The sequence below is a fragment of the Malurus melanocephalus genome, unplaced genomic scaffold (assembly GCF_030028575.1).
Source record: "Malurus melanocephalus ecotype Western Australia unplaced genomic scaffold, MMel_1.1 scaffold_493, whole genome shotgun sequence".
Taxonomy (NCBI): domain Eukaryota; kingdom Metazoa; phylum Chordata; class Aves; order Passeriformes; family Maluridae; genus Malurus; species Malurus melanocephalus.
Genome location: NW_026623725.1, coordinates 230,565 through 251,488, shown reverse-complemented (window position 1 = coordinate 251,488; position 20,924 = coordinate 230,565). Strand labels below are relative to the sequence as shown.

The 20,924-nt window shown below is 39.4% G+C and overlaps 2 protein-coding genes across 2 annotated transcripts in view; both read right to left on the bottom strand.

Moving 5' to 3' along the window:
* POC1B (POC1 centriolar protein B) overlaps positions 1-13,544 on the bottom strand; it is a 50,632-nt gene extending 37,088 nt beyond the window's left edge. Inside the window, 8 exon segments of the mRNA XM_057381132.1 lie at positions 410-543; positions 920-1,035; positions 1,919-2,026; positions 3,305-3,484; positions 4,261-4,432; positions 13,116-13,200; positions 13,423-13,470; positions 13,472-13,544. Of these exon segments, the coding sequence (XP_057237115.1) occupies positions 410-543; positions 920-1,035; positions 1,919-2,026; positions 3,305-3,484; positions 4,261-4,432; positions 13,116-13,200; positions 13,423-13,470; positions 13,472-13,537 (909 nt within the window). The 5' untranslated portion in view covers positions 13,538-13,544.
* GALNT4 (polypeptide N-acetylgalactosaminyltransferase 4) lies at positions 7,867-13,077 on the bottom strand. Its single transcript, XM_057381131.1, has one exon. The coding sequence runs from the start codon at positions 12,622-12,624 to the stop codon at positions 10,873-10,875; it is 1,752 nt and encodes a 583-aa protein (XP_057237114.1). The 5' UTR covers positions 12,625-13,077; the 3' UTR covers positions 7,867-10,872.
* Positions 13,545-20,924: the final 7,380 nt, after the last annotated feature.

Below are 20,924 nucleotides of genomic sequence, written 5' to 3'. Positions count from 1 at the left end.
AAAAAGAGGAATGCCTGCCATTCTTCACAAGAGTTATCTTATGTAAGCTTCCCTCTCTTTAGAAAACACTGTTTTTCAACAGACAAAAAGACTAAAGTGCCAAATAACATGATTTTGAAAATCAAGTGAATTATTAATGAATTCAGAACATGAGCTATTACTTAACATTAACCATGTAACATTGACAGATAAAAAGCACGGTCACAGGTAAAACTGATAGATTTCCTTAACTATTTGTGACACAATGCTTTAATGCAATGTCTTGCTATCCACTAAATTTTATCTGCAAGTTGCAAGATAAGAGACACAATGGCACAAATATTACTTTGCTTTTGTGAAGATACTGAACAACTTATTAAGATTTCCTTTTAAAGGTTGTTAAATTGTTAAATTGTTAAATTGTGTATACCTTGTGTCCATGAAGAGTGTAAATAAGTCTTTCTCCTAAGAGGTCCAGAATCTTAAGGGTACCATCAGTAGAAGCAGTGATGAGGTAGTTACCAGAAGGATGGAATGATAGACAATTAACCCCTGCTCTGTGAACTAATTTACAGAAGACAATATTCAAAGGCTGTAGATATCTACTAAGAGGAAATGTACACTTTATTTCTCTGCTCTTTTTTACTTCCCAAAGAACTACTTAATTTAAGAGCAAAACAACCTAAGTGCTGGGGCATAGGATACTCTCCAGAGTACTTGCTTAATTCTATTCTAAAAATTAAGCAAAGCAAAGAAATAAAAAGGATTCAAATTGGATTTTTAGGGTTGCTAGACCACAAAAAGATGCTTACAGCATGTCAATATGACTTGTTTGTCCACTTTCCCCAGGGAGGAATGAAATAACATACTCTTAATAAATCATATTYAATTGCAAAAAGTCCCAATGTAAAGAAATCAAACCAAACTGCATTGTTTTTACCTTTTAAATGCTGCAGTAGCTTATTCATTCGAATATCCCATAGTTTCACTGTGTGATTGGACCCTGCAGAAGCTACACATGTTCCACTTGGGTTGAAAGCCACAAAATTTTCAAATCTAAATATAATTGATGAAAACGGATTGATTATGTGTTTCCACAGAAATATTCGGGGGTATAYATACATAAAAAGCCCACAATATTAACACTGAGCTGCCACAAACTTGTATGGAATCCACATGTATAGAACCTCAAATAAGGCATTTTAAGTAACTGAAATAAGCATAAGAAAACAAGATGTGCATGATAAATCCTAATCTCACTTTTGTTGAAAATATGGTGCAATTGATCCAAGTCAAACCTTCAGAATTTGTGCTAGAGTACAAAGTTCCTAGAAGATAATGCTGCAAAGTCTGCAAGCAATAAGTGAAATAATTTTGTCCAAGAACCAAGTATCCAGCTATAACAACATTTTTGACTTGAAAAAAGACGAAGGCAGCCGTAAAATCAGCAAAACACACATAAAAGATAAATATTCCACTGAACTTCTTAACAAAAAAATCTGGTTCCAAGATGTTTAAGAAAACTGCATATAAGGAAAACACAAGTATTTTTTAAACTGTAATAAGACAGATCACTGAAGGTGACAAAATATTGCTTTCATGTCATCAAGTGGAAACATTTTCAAGTTTTCCTCCTGTTGAAGCACCCARTATCAAATAGCACTATCAAAATTGAGGGAAAACATAAAAAACATTCCAAAATCCAAGAATAATCTCACTTCTGTTTGGATTATCTCTTGATTGCTGGAAAACAGGTGGATAAATGCAGCCAGATAACYTTTTTAGAAAACTATTATATTAATCATTTCACTTTACATGGGTGGTAGAATTTTGAAATGTTTTCAGATTTAACATATATAGCTCTTAATACCACAGAATATTAGAGTAATTTTAATAAGATTAGTTTATTACATTTGTCCTTTTTTCTAGTAAAACTTACCCTTCACAATCTGAGAAGGTATTAATACAAATTTTATTTCTTGCATCCCAGATGTTAACTGATTTATCCTCACCACAAGATGCTATTATTCTTCCATCTGGTGAAAATCTGGAACATGCAAATTTATACACTACTAAACAAATGATACTAACTATAATAGCATTGGAGACATAAGTAGCAAAACACCAGAACCAAGAAAGGCTATTTGAAATCTGGATACATAACATTTAAAAGACATTTGAATTTCTCATTCTTCTCATGGAGTAATGTAACTGAAAAGAAAAGCTTCTGCCCCTATTCTACTCTTTCCCATTTCACAATCAAGCACAATTAAAAACAGAGCATAAGCAAGAGAAAGAGAGGGGGTCGAGAGGGAAGGTATCAGCAACCTAAGGATGTCAGTCCAGATGCCAAAGAGATTATTATAGAAAACTATAGGCAAAAAGACAAAGAGGATACAGTAGAACCTCGTGTTCAATGTTAATCCACATTTATGCTCTCCATTGAGCTCTCTCTCTAGACTTAAAAATAGCAGGCAAAGCATTCACGCTTATTCCTAGASTAGCAGACTAGGCTTTTAAACAGGAAAATTAACTTGTCTATAACTTCCTCAAGCATTATTATCTCATTTATTGAGCAACTGCACAAGGACATTAGAAAATTGTTCAAGAATTTTCATGTGTGATTTCCTAGAGTTTGTCTTTTTCTTTTCAACAATCAGATACTTTGAAACTTTGTAGGGCTCTACACTTCATCAGAGTTAAATTTCTTTCTCTGGAGGTTTTTATCAGGCCTCTCTTAGCTGCAGATTTTCCATTAATATGAAAGGAAAGATTAAAAAAAAACCAATCAGCAAACAATTTTCTCTTTTCTTTGAAGAACTGTCCTGTCTTTAAAGAGTATGAATCCCAACTTGCAGTCCAAAGGCTATTTCTTTCACCTTTTCCAATCACATAAATTTAACTCATCTGGATTCAGGACTATTCTTCCATGACACTACCATTCCAAGAACAATGCGTGATAAAATTTAGCAACAGGTACTAGGAAATAAGTTAATATAGCACAAAACCAAACAAAACTGGGGAAGGACAGGATACTGACTGAAAGTAAATGCAGAAGATCCCAAGTGTCCTTTAATGTAATAGAATGAACACACAACAACTCATTAAATATGTACACATATTAACAAAGAGCATGCTTTCATAATTCAGCTAGGAGATATATACAAAACCTGTGCACATAAAATTCATTTATTAAAATTTAATTATTGATGAGAGATCATTCTTTGTCATTCACAGACTGTTCTTCTCTTAGTTCTACCCTAGGATATAAAATCCCCTTTGTTAGGATTTCTACTTTACCAAGAGCATAAAAAAAACCACTTACTTGGCACAGCGAACCCAACGAGTGTGTCCAAATAGGGTAAACAAAAGGCGCTGATAGCAAACACTCCATATTTTTATTGATTTATCATTGGATGCTGAAACTACAGAGTAGCCATCTTGGGAGAAGCTCACACTCCGAACAGATGCCGTATGACCTTTCAGAACTGATGATTCTCCATAGCTTAGGGRGGGGCAAAGAAAATGAAACAAAACCCCAAACTCCAAGTCACAAATCACAATTATAGTAAATTTAACAAGTTTAAATCCCCATAAAACTCAGTGTTAACATATTTAGAATCTTTCCCAAATGAAAAAGCAAAATACAGAGGCCAAATATTACTGTCACTATTACTTTTTTACCTACTTAAATATTATTAGAATAACATTCCTTAAGTTGCATTTAACGTGACCAATATTAGAGAACAGTGCAATTAAGAAGCATTGGCCTTCAGTTCCATTAGCATTAGTGTTTGAAAGAGAATTTATTTTATATATAGTAATCTACAAAATGCTTGAAAGTTCAAGTAACATCAATCTAAATCATTCTGAATAGCTCATAGCCACTACTACTTAAGACCAGTCTAATAGGGCAAGTCAATTTAATTTTTTTTTTCTGAAAAAATATTTGTTTTTTCATCACTTGTCTCCCCAAAATGAAGTACAGCCATGCAACCCTTATTAAAATATAATCTTTAAAACAGATTATATATAATCTTTAAGCCAGAAATATTATGAAGCATAGTTCTACACACATGAAATAGTGACTTCTGAATTGCTATACTTTTCTTTTGAAACAACAGAATAATCAGAAAAGAACAAAGTAATACAGCAAAGAACTGTGCTGCTTGAGATCCCCACTCTCTGCTTCTGCCAAAGCTGAGGCATGGGGGAAGGAGAAAGAATTTTCAAATTGCACATTAATGAAACACCTACCCCGCATTGCCCAATTATACTCACATGCACGGAGCCCATAGCCTGATAGTGTGATCTTGAGAAGCTGAAGCCAACACCTGCTCACTTGGTGAAAACTCTACGCTGGTCAATGCTTCTGTGTGGCCTGCAAGTCTGTAAGCTGTGGAGTATGTCTTCAGGTTCCACACCATGAGAAACCTATCCAAAGAGCAGGTAGCTAGCAAGAAGTAAAAGATATTAGGAGTCTGGTCACTGTTCTTACAAAAATCAGAGCTAATGAGTATGGATTTGGATTCACCAGAGAACTTAATGGGTATTAGGGGGGAGGGAAGAGTTATTAGGTTTTAATGGCTACTTGGCCTGTACAGAAGTCTGGCAGCAAGAAATGCCAACACCCGGCTTTTGGAAGCATGTCACAAGACTGGGAGGAGTAAAGGATAATTCTTAACAGGTAGCTCTCCCACATACTAAGCCAGTTGGCTTACATGTACTTTGAAGACATAGAGCAAAAAATTCAAAGCCGAACATCACGCACATCACTCAGTATGAATCCAGATTTGGTTTTTCCAAATACTAAGAACAATAGACAAATTCTTCAGTAACCTCATTCTGATCTCTGTTCTTGTTTGTTTCAAACACTAAGTGTTTAAGTCAGCCAACTTTAACTCAAGACATGATTTCAGATATCTACACTTAAGTGAAGATATCAATATATGATAATTCTATAATCCTATTTAAGTACCAATTTTATAACTGTAACATTGTCTAGTACAAAATAGAACATAAAGTTACCAGTCTGAAAATAGAGCACATTTAAGGGTGGTTTTTTTCCAGTCACTTTACAAGTGAACTATATGATCTACACTCAAAAAGGCAAACCTAACTTTTACCGGAGTTTTCAGAAAACTATAAGGAGCAAAAACAGTAAGCAATTGAATTAAAGTGGTACATGYGATACTCCTATGTCCCTATTATCTTCATCTCTGCTAAATGCTAGTATGTAGACATAAATAGAAACAAAGTATTCACATTCCTGTCCCTCRATTGGTAATCTACCCCAAGTAGAGAAAAAAGGGGAGTGGAAGAACAGGGGCCTCCTAGAAGTTGGAAGAGTATATGAAGAGGATAGCTCTTCTCTTCCTAGTCTCTTTCAAATATCAACATAGCACAAAAAAATTGAGTCTGTTTATTATCACACATCAAGGCAAGCTTCAAACAAAATATTAGTATATTAAAGATTGGCTATTAAAGTCCCTTTGTGAATTTGATACACAGATATTATTTTTGTTCCCAAAAGACTAACTTCTGCTAAAAGATGCAAAACCAGATTACCTCTATGCCCATACCAATAGGCCTATACTTGAGAAAGAAATACAAGATATTTCCCTCCCATTTCACCTTTTCAAAAGTATTTTACAGCAGACTGTTTCTAATTGTACTTGAAAGAGTTCCTTTTCCCCTTTGATTCTGGAAAATGCGACCTACAGCGGCATAAAACTAAAAGGAAAAAGTGAAACATAAGCTAAAATAGAATTTGAAGGCATCAGGCTGGAAACGTGAAACAGACAAGACTGATGGCTTCAAAAACAAATCACGGATGGAACTACCAGATACCTGTAGTATCTCATGAACTGCACAGAGAATGTGCAGTACCAGCTGTCTTTGCTTTCAGGGCTAAAAACTGAGGGAAATATTCTCTAAAAGATGACAGCACATTCAAAGGCTGGTTTCTTGTAGCTTGCTCTCTCATAGGCTATCCCAAAGTAAACGAGACACAAACTGTAATCTGAATTTCTCTGTGGGAGAGAACCACCTAATTTGTTTTCCCCTCTGGACTCCCTGCTGCCTATGCTCTACAGCAYGCTCTCTCCATCCTTATGTAGGTTTCCCTCTTGAAGCCACCAGCCCATTACCTTGACATACAAAGGCTTGTACCATCTCCAGTACCACAGTTCCAGGCAACACCACCCCAGTGGTGATGGAAGGAAAAAGTTCAGCACTTGCACAGGAAAAGGCAAGTAATTGACAGACCCATTGCAGAAATATTTTCCTAAGGCACACAGGCTGATCTTACTCTATATTTGAAGAGCATGGGAGAGACAAAAACAGAAAAAGAAACTCCAAGCTAAAACTCTGCATCTATAATAAACTTCGGCACTTATCCTTACAGGGAAACCAGGTCTCTTTACCATTAATGAGGCTCAGTTAAGCCAAGCTATTCCCTCTTCAAGCAAGTTGAAACCCATTTTGGTGCATAGGGCTAACACCTAAGCATTTCACTGTAATGGTATCTGCTTTACCTCAGCAAATCATGACCAGAAAACACAAGAGGGCACAGGGTAATTATGTTGCCAGAAATACTGATTTTAAAAATAGCTTTGTTCGTGAAAATGTACTATTATCAAGTAAACTGCACTCTTTATTACATTCCAAGGGCTTTTGCCTGTTTTATTCAGTTTACTTTTTTGCTGATTCTTCTGTTTACTTTAGCACAGTACTTTAAGGATTATTTCTTAATCTTTTGTGCATTTTCATCCCCTCAACTTCTCTTCATTCAAAAGGAGGAGAGCAAGAACCTTCCAGGATGAACCACATACGAGATTCTACAGGAATGCAGACCAGACATAGATGATGCATTCTGACAGCACTTACTAAGTATACTGGCACCCTTCAGTTGGATTTTCAATTGCCAAATCACCAGTAAATAGCCCACAACAGATCTCTAAGGCTAAAGGATTGGATCTGAAACAAAAAAGCAGAAAAAGTCCAGAAGAATTTTTTAGGATGCGCCATAGCACAAATAGGCTTGTTGCTCCTCAGAGAATATGTGACATAACCAGAACCACATTTAGAGGTGAAAGACAATTTCTCCTTGCTATGAAAACATTTGATCAACTGAAAAATATAACTAAAATGTAGAAAGCTGAAAATTCACATTGAGCTGACTCCAATATACAATTTACTCCAGTTTATAACCTGAGTACTTTTTTTTCAAAACATCAGTGCTCCTGTATACATCCACATATAGCAGACGTATCACTGGGTAATTTGCTTTTCTGCTGATGAGTCATTACGGAACTGAACACCGAAGAATAAAGACTTGACCTTATGCAAAGGCCAAGTTTAGAGATCTACAGCAAAGTGGTGTGTAAACAGATACCTGAGCTTCACATATGCCATGAAAATAATTTTATGGTATTTGCAATGAAACAAAGTTCAATTTATAAACTGACTATTGATGGTGTACATTTATAATGCACACACACACATATATATGAACACACACAAACATATATATATAAACACAAGTTGTTGAATATGGAATTACCATTTCACTCTCAGTTCCCACAATGACAAATAKGGCAACTAAGAGTTGTGCAAAGATCAGAAGAGACAAACTCAGCCTGGCTTTAGCAGCTCGATGTACCTCTCTCAAAATACTGAAGAATCTCCAATATAATTAATCACTCAGTGCAGGAATCACAGGGCAGATGGAATACAGGCTGTGCACATGATGGATGTGTGAATACTCAAACCCCACCACTGCCAACAAAACCCACACTTTATAAGAACCCTGCAGCTCTCAATGATAAGATGCAACACCACAATACAAACAATTCATTTCACAGTGAATTGCAAGATTTCCTACTTGGAGAAAACTAATTATTAATTGAACCTCTGTCAAGAAACCTACTCTGGAATTCTAAGCACAGTGGATAAAACACAGAAAGTTTTTAATGACTCCCATAAGTTCAAGCTCATGGCAATTTTTATTGCATTCTGTATGTATGTACACAAGAGGAAAAAAACTGAGAAGACTCAGCACAATAGCCACCATTCAATTTTCTGGATTTTATTTTTTCAAAAGAAATCCCAAAGCCCTCCATATTTATTCAGTGTTAAGTTTACATTCAATTTCTTTTAAGTCACTTWGAATCAGTAGTTTCAAATATATACAATCTTCAAAGTCTAACAGAACAGAAAACCATTCGGAGTTTCAAATTTTCCAGAAATCTGTGCATACTGAAAAATAATTGGATAGGAATATTGAAATGGCAAGGTGTTGTTTGCTTGTTTGTTTTTTCCTTCCTTCTTTCTCTAGTTCTTCCTCCTTTTATTCACATGTTTTTTATTCCCATTGGGAATTGTAATTTTTTTTTAGGGCCAGGTTACTTCAATTTGTTTTTTTTGTTCTTCCCAGTTTGTTTATAAATCATTCCAAAAATAGAAAGGGAGGTCACRGGGAGGAGGAAAGCTTCAGATACATAGAGAATAACTTTTCAAACTGAGAGGCAGATTCACTTGGAATTACTGCTTAAATAGATAAGGAACACTTTGAATGTCACATTTAACTTGAAGGTATTTTTAAAATGAAAAGTATTTTTTTGCCAAGTGCTAAAAAAATCAACTGTATAAAAATTGCATAGTTTATATTCATACCACTTAATTACTTTCTGAAGAAACATGCATTGCACATACAATTTATGATCTGCCATATTGGAGAACCCAGGCTTTTTTCCTGTCATTTCTATTGAATGTAATAGAAGCTACATTCTAAAGTAAGCTTTTCATAAAAGCACATACTTTATATAATTTATTGCCCCAGTACATAATGACTGGTTCCCTTTTAAAATTTGATAAATGGTTCATAACTTGCAGGTCCACGAAAGAATTGGTGCTGCAAAGTGGAATGGAATTTTTCAGGAATGTTTCCCTTATGCAGTAAAAAGTTTCTTTCTTTTTCTTTCAAAACAAACAAATAAAAACAACAAAAAAAAAAACTTAGGGAAAAAAAAGAAAGATAAAAAAAAGAAAAAAAAATCTAAGTGAAGTAACTGTCTAAAAATAAATTAAAGACTTGAAAGAACCCATGCCACACAGTGGCAAGCATTTTTAGCATGTTTCGGTGCTACATTCCAAGCTCCAAATTTTCTTCTTCTGTTCATTTACTRTCTTAGCCTGCTGCCACCCAAACCTGTCAAAGCTTTCAAGCCTAAGATCTAGGCTTGATTTACCTAAGATTTACCAATATGTTCTAACTTACTCTTTATTCTTGACAAAACTTTTCTATATCAGGTCTCACTTGTCCCTTTTTAACCCTTCTACCTACTAATAGCCATAGCAAATGCTCATCTACTACATTCCTCAAGAATCCAGATTCTTATTGCTCACTAGCTTAAGTTTCTGCCTACCAGYCCCAAGTCAAGACTTACTACACTGTGGCTACTGAAGAACATTCATCACTTCAGCAAAAGCAATAAAAAGAGCTGGAATGCCCAAAACATTGAGAAAAGTGTTCAACTTAAATCATATGAAGCTAAAATACAGATACTAAGATCTACCATCTATAATCACAACCAAAACAGAGTAGTGACATGATTCAAGAACTGGTATTCTTCAAAACTCAGCATAACAGAAAACATTCTAAATAAGTAATTCTGTGAAAAACCAACAAATGTTTGTTTTCTCCAAGCTGCCCTTTGCCTTTTCAACTCCCCTAATGTCAGGAGCTTCAGCTTCCCAACCTTACCCAAGATCTCCCATGGTACTGTTTTGACTACAAAGTCAAGTAATACAGCTTATGCTATTTCAAAACTCTACCTAGGGCTGATCCATGCCAGTTATTGCCAAAACACAAAATGTAAAATAAAACAGCTCAAGTGTTCTCTGTGTTACCTTCCTCTACCCTACTGACAGACCAAATGAAAAAAAAAAAAAAAAAAAAAAANCACAAAAACAAAACCAAAAAACTAAACATGGTCTAGATCAGATAACTTTTGTGTCCTTAGGATGTGGGGATATGGAAAAGCTTACACAGAGGCAATGCATACACTAAACATATAGCTAAGAAACAGAAGTACCTAATGCAATTTTGTGGTTCTTTTCCTTCTCCACTACCTTTAAACAGAATTCTTACTTGTAGTCATCCCTATTTCTTCCATTTGTGATATCACCAGCATTTCCTTGGTTCCACTGCTACCACACTCTTCTCCAAATGCCTGAGAGCTCCTGACTAACCCCCATGGGGAAAGATTTTTACAATAGGTACAAAGCAGTGCCAAAGCCCTCCTACTAAATAAACTTCCTGTTCTTCTATATAATATAGTACCCTTAAGAAGCATGTACAATCCTAGAAAACGCAGAATATTACAAGGCTTAGATTCGACTTTCCACATCAATGTCCGTTCAATCACATGCTACTGCAGCATTAGTTAGGGTGTTAGACACATATTTTTAATGTATCTGCAACATAGGTCAGCTAATACCATTGCAAGAACCTTAACTTTTACTTCTGTAAGTAAAAATTCTTTATTTTCACGTAACGTTATCTTGCAGGATTATTGCATAATTCTAAAATGAAAAAAATTCCTCCTCAATCCACTCAGAAGACTTTTTTTTTACCATAATCAAGACAAAGTAATAACAGATCAAAATTTTACAAAAATAAAAGGCATGAGATGTTCTAATCCATGCTTTAGAAACCAAACCCCACCATTCACTTTTGCTTTCCATACCGTTYATCATAGTATACATTTTCTACACCTCTACATACACATCTGAAAACATTCCAAGATATTCAATCACTCATTGCTATCTGCTCACGCGTGTAAAAACCTTAGAGATTACAGTCCATTTGATTCATTCTACCAGCAGTGATTATTTCTCAAATTTCCAAATCTGATTTTTGTCTCCAGCATTACAAGTTCTCATTTGCACATCAGCATGCCCCTCAGTTGTACGATAAGCAGTAAGGCACTTCCCTGAATGTGGATGATAAATAGTCCCATCTTCTTTGAAGTGCCAGATAATAATTTCTGGGATAGGAGATCCATCTTTTGGGCAGCTTCTCATACCTATGAAATCTTCACGCTCAGGGACTTCAGCACATAGTTCAGTTACCGAGTTAAATCTAATCTCCTGATTTGATGTATATTCAAAAAATTGGTTGCCTCCCTGACCATGACAGCCAAAGAGAGAAAGGTGAGACCCAGTAGGATTATGTTCTTGTAAGACATAGTCAAGGCACTCTGAAGGTATTCCTGTGCTGCGGATAGCACCATGCCAGCCAGGACGATCTTCTGGCACATGCAACTCAGCAAACACATTTTTTAAATACCAGTGAAAACTCTTGCATTTCAAACGCTCTCTAAGTATCTTTCTTTCAGAAATATCTCCATAATTTTCTTTTCTTGCCGAAGGATTTCTGTTGTAGAAGTGATCTTTAAACTCATCCATCCACACTTCAGCAGCCCGTGCCGTGTTCTGAAGGAAATTTGGTCTAGCATAGGGTGCACGCTTTGGAAACACATGGCCCACATGGGAGCACGGATGAATTTCCAACATGCCTCCACACTGCCAAACCCTAAATGATAATTCCAAGTTCTCCCCTCCCCAAACATCCATTCCTGTATCATAGGTTCCCAGGTACTCAAAATACTTCTTGCTGACAGCAAACAAGCCACCAGCCATAGTTGGGGATCTGATTGGGTCAGTTTCAGATTTGCGCCTGAGACGTTCATGTTTAGGCACTGAGTGCCACTGGAATGTCAGCCGCCAGTCAAACCCCCCAATCATGGGCTCTGCCGTTTGCATGTAATATTCAAAAGTTTTCCAGTCAATGGTGTCAATGACAGGACAAACAATAACAGTCTCATTCTCAGCAATCCTCTCCAGCAGTGGTTCCAGCCAGCCAGAGACACATTCACAGTGACAGTCTAGGAATGTGAGGACGTCACCGGTAGCAAAGGTAGCGCCAATCAAGCGTGCACGAACCAATCCTTCTCGTTTGTTGGTTCTTATCAAGCGAACTCTTTTCAGGCTGCTTATGTATTTTTCAAGTTCAGCCTTCAAATACACTTTATCACTCAGGTCATCCACCAGTATAATTTCTTTCAGAAGCACTGAAGGTGATGTTTCAAGAACACTATGTATCGTCCGCAGCAAAGTTGACCAGGCTTCATTGTAGAAAGCAATTATAACAGATGTTGTGGGCAGTCTTCTGTAATTGTAAGATTTAGTTTTACAACCACTCAGTCGGTTATCCTCAATGTGCCGGTGAAGAGAGATTTTATCACTTAAATAAATATTTATTGCATACTTCTCAATCAGGTCTTCTTCCTGTTTCTTTTCCTCAGGACTCAGCTGTGGGCGAGAGGGTTTACCCCATTCTCCTGGGGCATAAGGATCGGGTGGGGGTTTGTCATAAACTGGACGAGCCAAATCGACAGYTTCTTCTGCTCTGTCAGAAAAGCGCCTCTCCCATTTCCCTTTAGTGATGCTCTCGCCGGCGAGGGAGGCACCGAAGGAAGAAACAGACAGCTCGACCACAAAGTAAGCGATCATCAAGAAGCCGAGGAACACGCAGCTTTTGCGGACCCACGTCCATCTTCTCGTCAAACGGACCCTCATTGTAGGTAGCTAAAAGCAGCTCCTAGCAGAGAGGGGGTCCGTGAACTCCTGCCGGCTCTCCCCGCGCCTCCGGGGCGGAGGGGGCTGCAGGCACTCCCAGCCTCGGGCTCGGGCCGCCGGCAGAGTTTGCAGGCAGCCCCTCCGTGGTGGGCCCGGCAGACTCCAGGAGAAGCGCGGAGGAGCTGGACAGCAGCGGAGGCACGGAGCAGCCCCCTGCCCCTCCGGCCTCGGCACTCCCCTCACTTACTTCCTCCTCCTCCTCCTCTCTCTCCGCGGGACAAACCCCTCCTCCCGCCTTGTGGTTTGCTCAAAAAGTTGTCGCTTAAGGAAGGGGCAGAGACTCCTCAGCCCGCCCGAAGGCGCGTAAGCCCGCCCCGCCTCCGCGCCCGGACCTGAGCCCGGAACCACCCGGCGGCTCCGTGGAGGGAAAGAGGGAGGAGGGAGCGGGCCGCCACGCCCGGAAAGCAAACGGCGCCCAGCCTCGCACTCACCCAGCTCCGCTGTGTCCGCGTTGAAGGCGACGCCCGTCACCGCCGCCCTGTGGCCGCGGAAAGGCCGGATCAAGACGGGGTCCTCCTGGGGAGAGGGTGCGCATCGTCAGGCTGCGGGCGGGGGCGGCCCCGCTCGCCCTCCCCCGCCCTTCAGGGGCCGCTAACGCTCCGCACGCGGCGTCCGGAGCGCTTCCACCRGCGGGGACGGCGGCCGTGACCGGGCAACCCTCGGCGCCGGGCGATACCGAGCGGCCGCGGCTCACCTGCCCGCCGCCCTGGCTGCCAGGGGCCGAAGCCCAGCCCTTACCAGCGCGGAGGCCATGGGCGGAGCGGGGCGGAGCAGCCCGTCAGAGCCCCCGCGCTACGGGCGCGGCCGGCCGAGCCCCCGATTCATCGGCCGCGCCAAGAGCGCGGCTCCCCATCCGCCCATGCGCGGCCGCGCTGCGCCGGGCGGAGCCGCACCGCGGGCCGGGTGCGCGGATCGCTCTTAAAGCTGCAGCGSCCCCGCCTGCCCCGGCTCGGCGGGGTGCAAGGGAACGGCATCGCCGGTCAGGACGGGGAGAATTAAAGCCTCCGAGTTTATCCGGTGCTCGGGACACGCGGCTTACTAGTTGCGGGGGCCGAGCTCTTAGTGGGAGCCGCGGTTCGGCGGATGCTGGAGTCTGCGGAGTGCCGCAGACGTAGTTGGGAGGTTCGATAAGCGTCTGGCCCCTGTTACCTTAGTTTTGTGACATAAATTCATGCAGGACAGCTGTGTTTAAAATCTCAGAATGATTTTATATTAAGCCACTCTAGGCAATTTGGCCTCTTGTCTTTTTTTTTTTTTTTTCCCCAGATGTTTCTTGTTAATACTTTCTAGATTTCTAAGGCACTCACGTTTGTATCATACAGAGCAGTCTTTAAACAGATCTTTAATGCTCTAAAAAACTACCCCTTACCTTAAACAAAAATTAAGAAACCCCCAACAYTGCAACATTGAAGTTAGTAGAGCTGTGAATGTTTATGCAGCTTCATGAAAAGCTAGGTTAGGGAACCAACCTCACTGGAAAAGTACTGCTCCCAAAGCTCTGCTCTTAAAAACAGGGTTGACAGGAATTAGCAAAAAGGAGGGCTGGGATAGCAAAGCCGTCATTCAATATGCAACTGTTTCTGAAGAAGTAACTCATACTGCAATTTTCTTTTTTAAATCCAGTCTGCCTTTTACAGTTTGTTCTGACATTAAACTTCTACAGAATCAGGTCAGTAATTAGGCCAACATATAAGAGTTGTTACTTATAGGACAGTTCAAAATTGTGTTTAACCATGAAATGCACATTTAAAATAATACTTTTGAAAGTGGTAAAAAAAAGCAGGATTATCACAAGCATATAAGGCAGTTTCCATGAAAATCTGCTGTCATTCTGTCTCAGTTTGAGACAATGTTTTCAGAGAAAAAAACGKTACAGAGTAAATGTTTCCTCTGAAAAATTTTATAATTTTTCCCATCAATATGAAATAGATGTTCGGGCAAAAGTGAAGAGGAAAAAAAACGTCATTTATTAACAAAACACACTGCCYACAGGACACAGATTAAAAAGTAACTGTTAGATATTTAAAACCCAGGAACGCCTGCCGCCCCCTTCCCCCACATCCGCTCGGCCACGTGGTGTGGAGAAAAGTCGGCATGGCCCCTGTCCCCGGGGGGGGAGAGAAGTCCACATGGCTCTTCGGCAACAGTGGAAAAACCTGATGCTAGTCCTCTTCTCACTGTGGGTGAAACAGAGGGCTCGGTGTGCTTTTCTGTCACCAGCTTGGCTCCTTCCGGAGTCCGGGATGAGACAGAGCAGCACAGCTTCTCCCCACCAGCTGCCGAATTGATCCAGAAGGAAAAAAAAAACCAGGAGCAGTAGAGGGTGGTGGCAGTCCAGGGAAAGCTGTTTGCCCAAACTAACAAACGCAAGCTAGCTAAACAGCAACAATGTAACTCTGCAGCATGCAGCAACCTGAGGTCCAAAAGTCCCCGGCTGCGTGGCAGCCCCAGCTTTTGAACTGCCCGCGCTGTCCCTGCCCCTTCTTCCAGATCAGATTTAAAGGCACAGACATCTTTTGGACACACAAGCTGACGGAATATGGGAATACAGGATTAGCACAACATCAACGCAAGACACACTCCTTGCGCTGATGGCTGATAATTTGCCATTTCAACTTCACAATATGAAACGTTTTTTGAAAAATAAGTGGTGGGTCAGAATACATTGACTTTAACTTGGACCTAGCAAAAGCTGCAGGTTTTTTTCAGCATTATTTGTTTTTGGCTTGGCTTGTTGATGGAGTTTTGTTTTTGGGGTTGTTTTTGATTGTTTGGTTTTGTCTCTTCTACACAGCTCACCCTCCCATCCTATCATTGTAGTCCCTGTGATTTAGATCACAAAGTAAAATGTAACATTAAAAAAGTTAGTAATGATGAGACTTAAATGTTCTGCATTCTACCCCGCTGCAGGAACGATAAGTTGACTAGTTAAACTTAAATTTGCCTCTTCACCACAATAAAGTATTCCAGCCTTTTGCAACCATTTTTCCAATTATCCTCTTTCTCCCAGGTTTTATCAGCTGTGAATGATGTGTCTCATCAAGGAGACTACATTTAGATTTTATCCCTCTGGGTTAGTATCAAACTTTGTGTGATCCTAATTTATTCTGTGTCTTCTTATCTCATGAATGAGAGGAAGTACCCTCTGTGCTGCTTAAATTGTGTGCTGCAGTATTTCAGTATTTCTTGTACCTTAACTTTTAAGGTTTGGATCTATTCTGGAAGCTCATTTAATCCCAGAGGTCAGAAACATGTTACTTTATGTAGAAACTGAGGTGAATGACAATTCCCAGTCCTACTGAATCCTTTTCCTTTTGCCTTCTTTGGAGCTGCTGTGCTTTTACTAATTTTGGGATGCTAGCAATAAACTGGAATGTCTACCTTCCCACAAAATTTCTGAATTACAAATTGCGAGATGATAGTCATAAAGCAAAAGAAAGGCTGTGATTTTGTAGAGAAGGAGGGTGGCATCCCTCTTTCGGCAAATTGATAGAAGTGTGTTTCTCAGATTGTAAGGCATACAAAGTTAGGTAGTTCCTAGCTCTTCCTCCTCACCTGAGAGTGCTTTGAGGACTCCCTAATGCTCATAGGAAGCAAAGTATTCCTTTACTGMAGACATGTAATGAGCTATAGTGACTGTAGTTATAAAGCTGGCAGGTAGTAATTTTCATGCTGATTGTGTTTCCTCATTGCCCTGTATAGATTTTATTTTTAGAATTATTTTAAGATTCTTGTAACTCCTAATAATACAATTATGAGCTGGCATTGTATTTTTAAGGTTGAGAGTGACTGTTGTGTGATATGAGAGCAATTTACTGTAATAAGTTGTTGTGCACTGTGATGGCAATGATAAATGGTGCCTCAGAAAATATGTTTCAAGCATTATGTATCAGCAGGCTGCTGTTTCAGCAGCTATGGAGGTTTTTTTTCCTCAGTCATTGCATTAAGGTGGTACATGTCCAAACAAAAATTGTGTCTACAGAAGAACACTTTAAGATGGTGCTTCTAGGCTTGTGCTCACTGCATGATCACTGTTGGAAAAGAATTAATAAAAGGATATGTAGAATTCAAGGACACATGGACAAACTTGATAACCTCAGAGTATGTGTGCTGCAATGCACACATTAGTTACACTGATCATGTATGATTTCATTATAATTTATGTACAACAATACATGAGTGCAAGGGGCAAATATACTAGTAATATACTAGCCCACCCAAAATTCTTTCATGTCTGAAATGAGGTAATTTAACTTAGTGTGAATCCTACTATAASATAAAACTAAGAGCCCCAACTGTAATTATGTGGGATCCTACTGGGAGCAGCTGTTTTAGCAGCAGAGGTGTCCAGGCTGCCGACCGGCCTCTGGCCCTTGGGCTGTTCGCTGGAGGTCGTGCTCGGTCACTAGAGGGGAGTGTGAGATCTGCTTTGCCAGCGTGGCATTGGGCATTCACCCACCTACGTGCATGAAGAGAATGTCCAACGGCACAAAAGTTTAATTGCAGCCTGTCTTGCTGTTATAGAACTATTATACTTTATGCYCCCAGCATCTTTCCAACCTCTGATMTTACAATTTTTTCTCCTCCATCAAAATTGTAATGAAAATAAAATTAATATTAAACCTATAAAATAACTTGTGTAGTAGTGTTGGTTTTTTGCTTCTGTTGAAATTTTCTTATCAAAATTCCCTAAAGTCTGTTTGCCAACAGCAGCAAGAAAATGGAAAAGAGTATCAAGCAGGTACATAAAGATTTAAAATACAAGGGTGATTTGGAATGTATACGGTGTTAATTTTAGTCTAAGAGACATCCTGGGATTCTGAGGGAATTGGCAGGTATAATTGCTAAGCCAGGTCTCCATCATATTTGAAAAGTCATGATAATCAAGCTGTGACTACCATTTGGTGACTGGAGTTACACTGACTACCTGTACCTACTTCAGGCACTGGAGGAAAAGGAGTATCACACCCAGATGCTCRGAACTGCTGACCAGTCAGGATCATGGAGCAGGTCCTCCTGGAAATTTTGTCAAAGCATGTGAGATGTGATTGTATGAAGTTGATTAGAGAAAGCCAACATGGATTTGCCAAGAGTGAATCATGCCTGACTGATCTAGTGACCTTCTAGGATGAAGTGACTGCATCAATGGAMAAAGGAAGAGTAATTGATGTCACTTAACTTCTGTATAACCTTTAATACTGTCTCACACAATCTTTTTGTCTCTAAATTGATGCAGATTTCATGGATGGACTATTAGATGGCAAGGAATTGTATGGCTGCAAGCAAAGAGCTACTAATGCTGAGTGATATCCCCCTAGGGGGTCTATTTTAATATCTTTATTAATGACATAGTGGGATTGAATGCACCTTCAGGAACTTTGTGGAGGACACCAAGCTGAGCAGTTCAATTGATATAGGGGATGGTATACCAGATCCAGAGGATCTTGACAGGCTTGAGGAGTTGGCATGTACAAACATCATAAAGTTTAATAATGCCAAATACAAGGTCCTGCATCTGGTTTGAGGCAATGGCCATTACCAGTATAGACTGATGGATGAACAGATTGAGAGCAGCCCTATGGAGAAATTGTTGTGAATACCCATAGATGAGAAGCTGAACAACACCCAGCAATGTGCACTCCAAGCCCAGAAAGGCGATTGTATCCTGGGCTGCATCAAAAGTAACATGATCACTGGATCAAGGGGAGTGACTTTCCCCCTCTACTTTGCTCTCGTGAGTCCCCCACCTGGAGTGCTGCGTCCAGTTCTAGAACACCCAGCATAAGAAGGACATGGACCTGTTGGAGCAGGTCCAGAGGAGGGCCACAAAAATTATGAGTGGGCTGTTGAAGCTGATGGATGTTTTAGATTTTTTCCTTGTTCAGTGTAGAAATTGTATTTTTACTGAAGGATCAATAAGAGAATTTATCTCTTATTACTGATACCTGAAGGGAACGATGTGTGAAAGAAAACTGTGTAATTCAAAACCAGCACTTTAAAATAAATAACCATCTGGATTGAAGCTGAGAGTGACAATTACTCTACCAAAGAACTTAAAGTCATTAGAATCTGTCTAAAAGTGGGTGTGTTATCCAAAGTTTTTTTCTATTTGTTCCTTTTAATTAGATGCTTTTGTGTAAAAGATACATATCTTTATAATGACTGTGGCATTAAATCCCTTAATGTTCCTTCCTTAGTACCCAAACAGGATARTAAAAACACTGCAATATGCAGCATGTGCTGAGCTGCATGTAAATCTCTCAGTGTTACCTTAAATGTCAGACTTTAACTCTTGCTCTCTATATATGTGCATTATTTGAATCTCAGAAAGTTTGCAGTCACTGATTGTTTTCTGATAATTGAACAGGTTTTACTATTAAATTTTCTGGGATAATCCTATTATGGTGTTTTGTATCAGTAGCATTTCTGTGTGGATGATTACCCATATGCAATTCCAAATTTAAATAACATCTTCCATTTTTTCCTATGTTTTAAAGGATGATCAATACCAGTGAGGTTTCCTGTGTTGGCAATAACAGGGGTATATTGGTAAATAAACTTTTATTGTAATGCATCTGCATCCAGCTTTTCTAAAAATAAGTAAAGCAGTTTTTTCCAAGTAGATATGTGATATGGTGTCTCTTTGCAATATAATACTTGAAATTCTGTTGCAAAAGTTCAAGGCATTGGAATCAAGTTACTTTAGCAAATTGTTTGGTAATGTGTGTTTAAAAATCAAGAGCTATTAATGTGTCTTACTGGCAGGAAGAGCTTATTACACTGTAGGAAAGGTGTACAAATTCACTAATGCTTCAGCAGATGCTATATAGAATGATTTAGAGTATTTTAATTTAGTACATCTTAACAACAGGATCATCTGCTATAAAGTGGATGTTAACTGCAAGGGTGAGTAAATGAAAAATGGTGAATTGTATGGAGGTGCCTAGTTTGGTAAAGCATCTGCTTAGGTATTAACTACAAGGCTACATTTTACCTAAAGGATAATAAGCTAGGGGATAGAATGAATAGGAACAAAGAATCTAAAATAAGAACTCTAACTAGAAAAATGAGTTCTTGATATCAGAGCTCACTTAAATTTTCACAGAAAAAAAGAATCTTATTGAAGTCCAAATTCTGTGTCTGGACAAGGAAAGCCTGAATCTTACTTTTTTTTTTTTTTTTTTTTTTAACTTCTTTTTTTCCTGTTGCAGCACTGGCTGCTTGGGCAGGAAGAGCTTTCCAACATGACAGTTGGCAAACCCACAACATGATGGAGTACCACAGATGTTTCCTGCTGCTGCCATATAGATTTTCTCTTGAAAATTACTTGTGTGGCTGATGCCCCCCAAAAAATGGAGTGGTAGTAGTTTCAGACTCTCTTGTTTTATTATTAAATACATTATTCTGCTTGTGTGCTGTATCAAGTACAAAAGCTGCCACCATACACGAGACACCTAAACACTTATCTGATTCAAAAGTGAGTGGTGTCATTACATCTTTTCAAATTATGCCTATAAAATGGTAAAAATCTAATCAACAGGCCCTATTCCACTGGTGATGTATGCACATTTAGGGGGTCATTTTGGTGGTAGAAAGTCTAAACTTGCAAATACCTTCCCTGTTATGCACATTCTTTCTTAAAACTCTTCCCTCTCTTGCAGGAAGGCTGTATGCATGCATAACCGGATGTGTGTCAGCTTATGTCAGCCCCTTCTCGCAGGGGCTCTAATGTAATGAAATTTTATACTGATCTGAGTATAATGACAGGTTTTATTTCRGAGAAGGACAACTTCTGAATGGCTGAACAAGCTATGTACAGTAGAGTTGGATTGAAGCAGGAGGCATCTGCTTAATACCACAAAATGGAGCCAGGAGGAATGCTCCCAATTTTCTCACTAGAACCAGTTTGTAAAAAAAGCCGCTCAGGCTCCCAATAGCATTCTGTCATATCACAGAACGTTACCTGTTTTTATCATCTTGCACATTACTAATTGCAAGGCTGCAGCATATGGACACACTACATGCAAAATCTCCATCACAATCCAGTTGCAATTCCCCCACGTATTTTACAGCGGCAATTATCAATACAGGTACTATGGAGACTGGTCCCAGCTGTGGGGAGGGTAAACAGGGCTACATGGCAGACAAGATACACAACAAATTGCTGCAATTCCCATCCAAAGTTACAAGGAATACCTGTGTGCCACAGATTTTGCAGGTGCAGTGGCAGAGAGTGTACT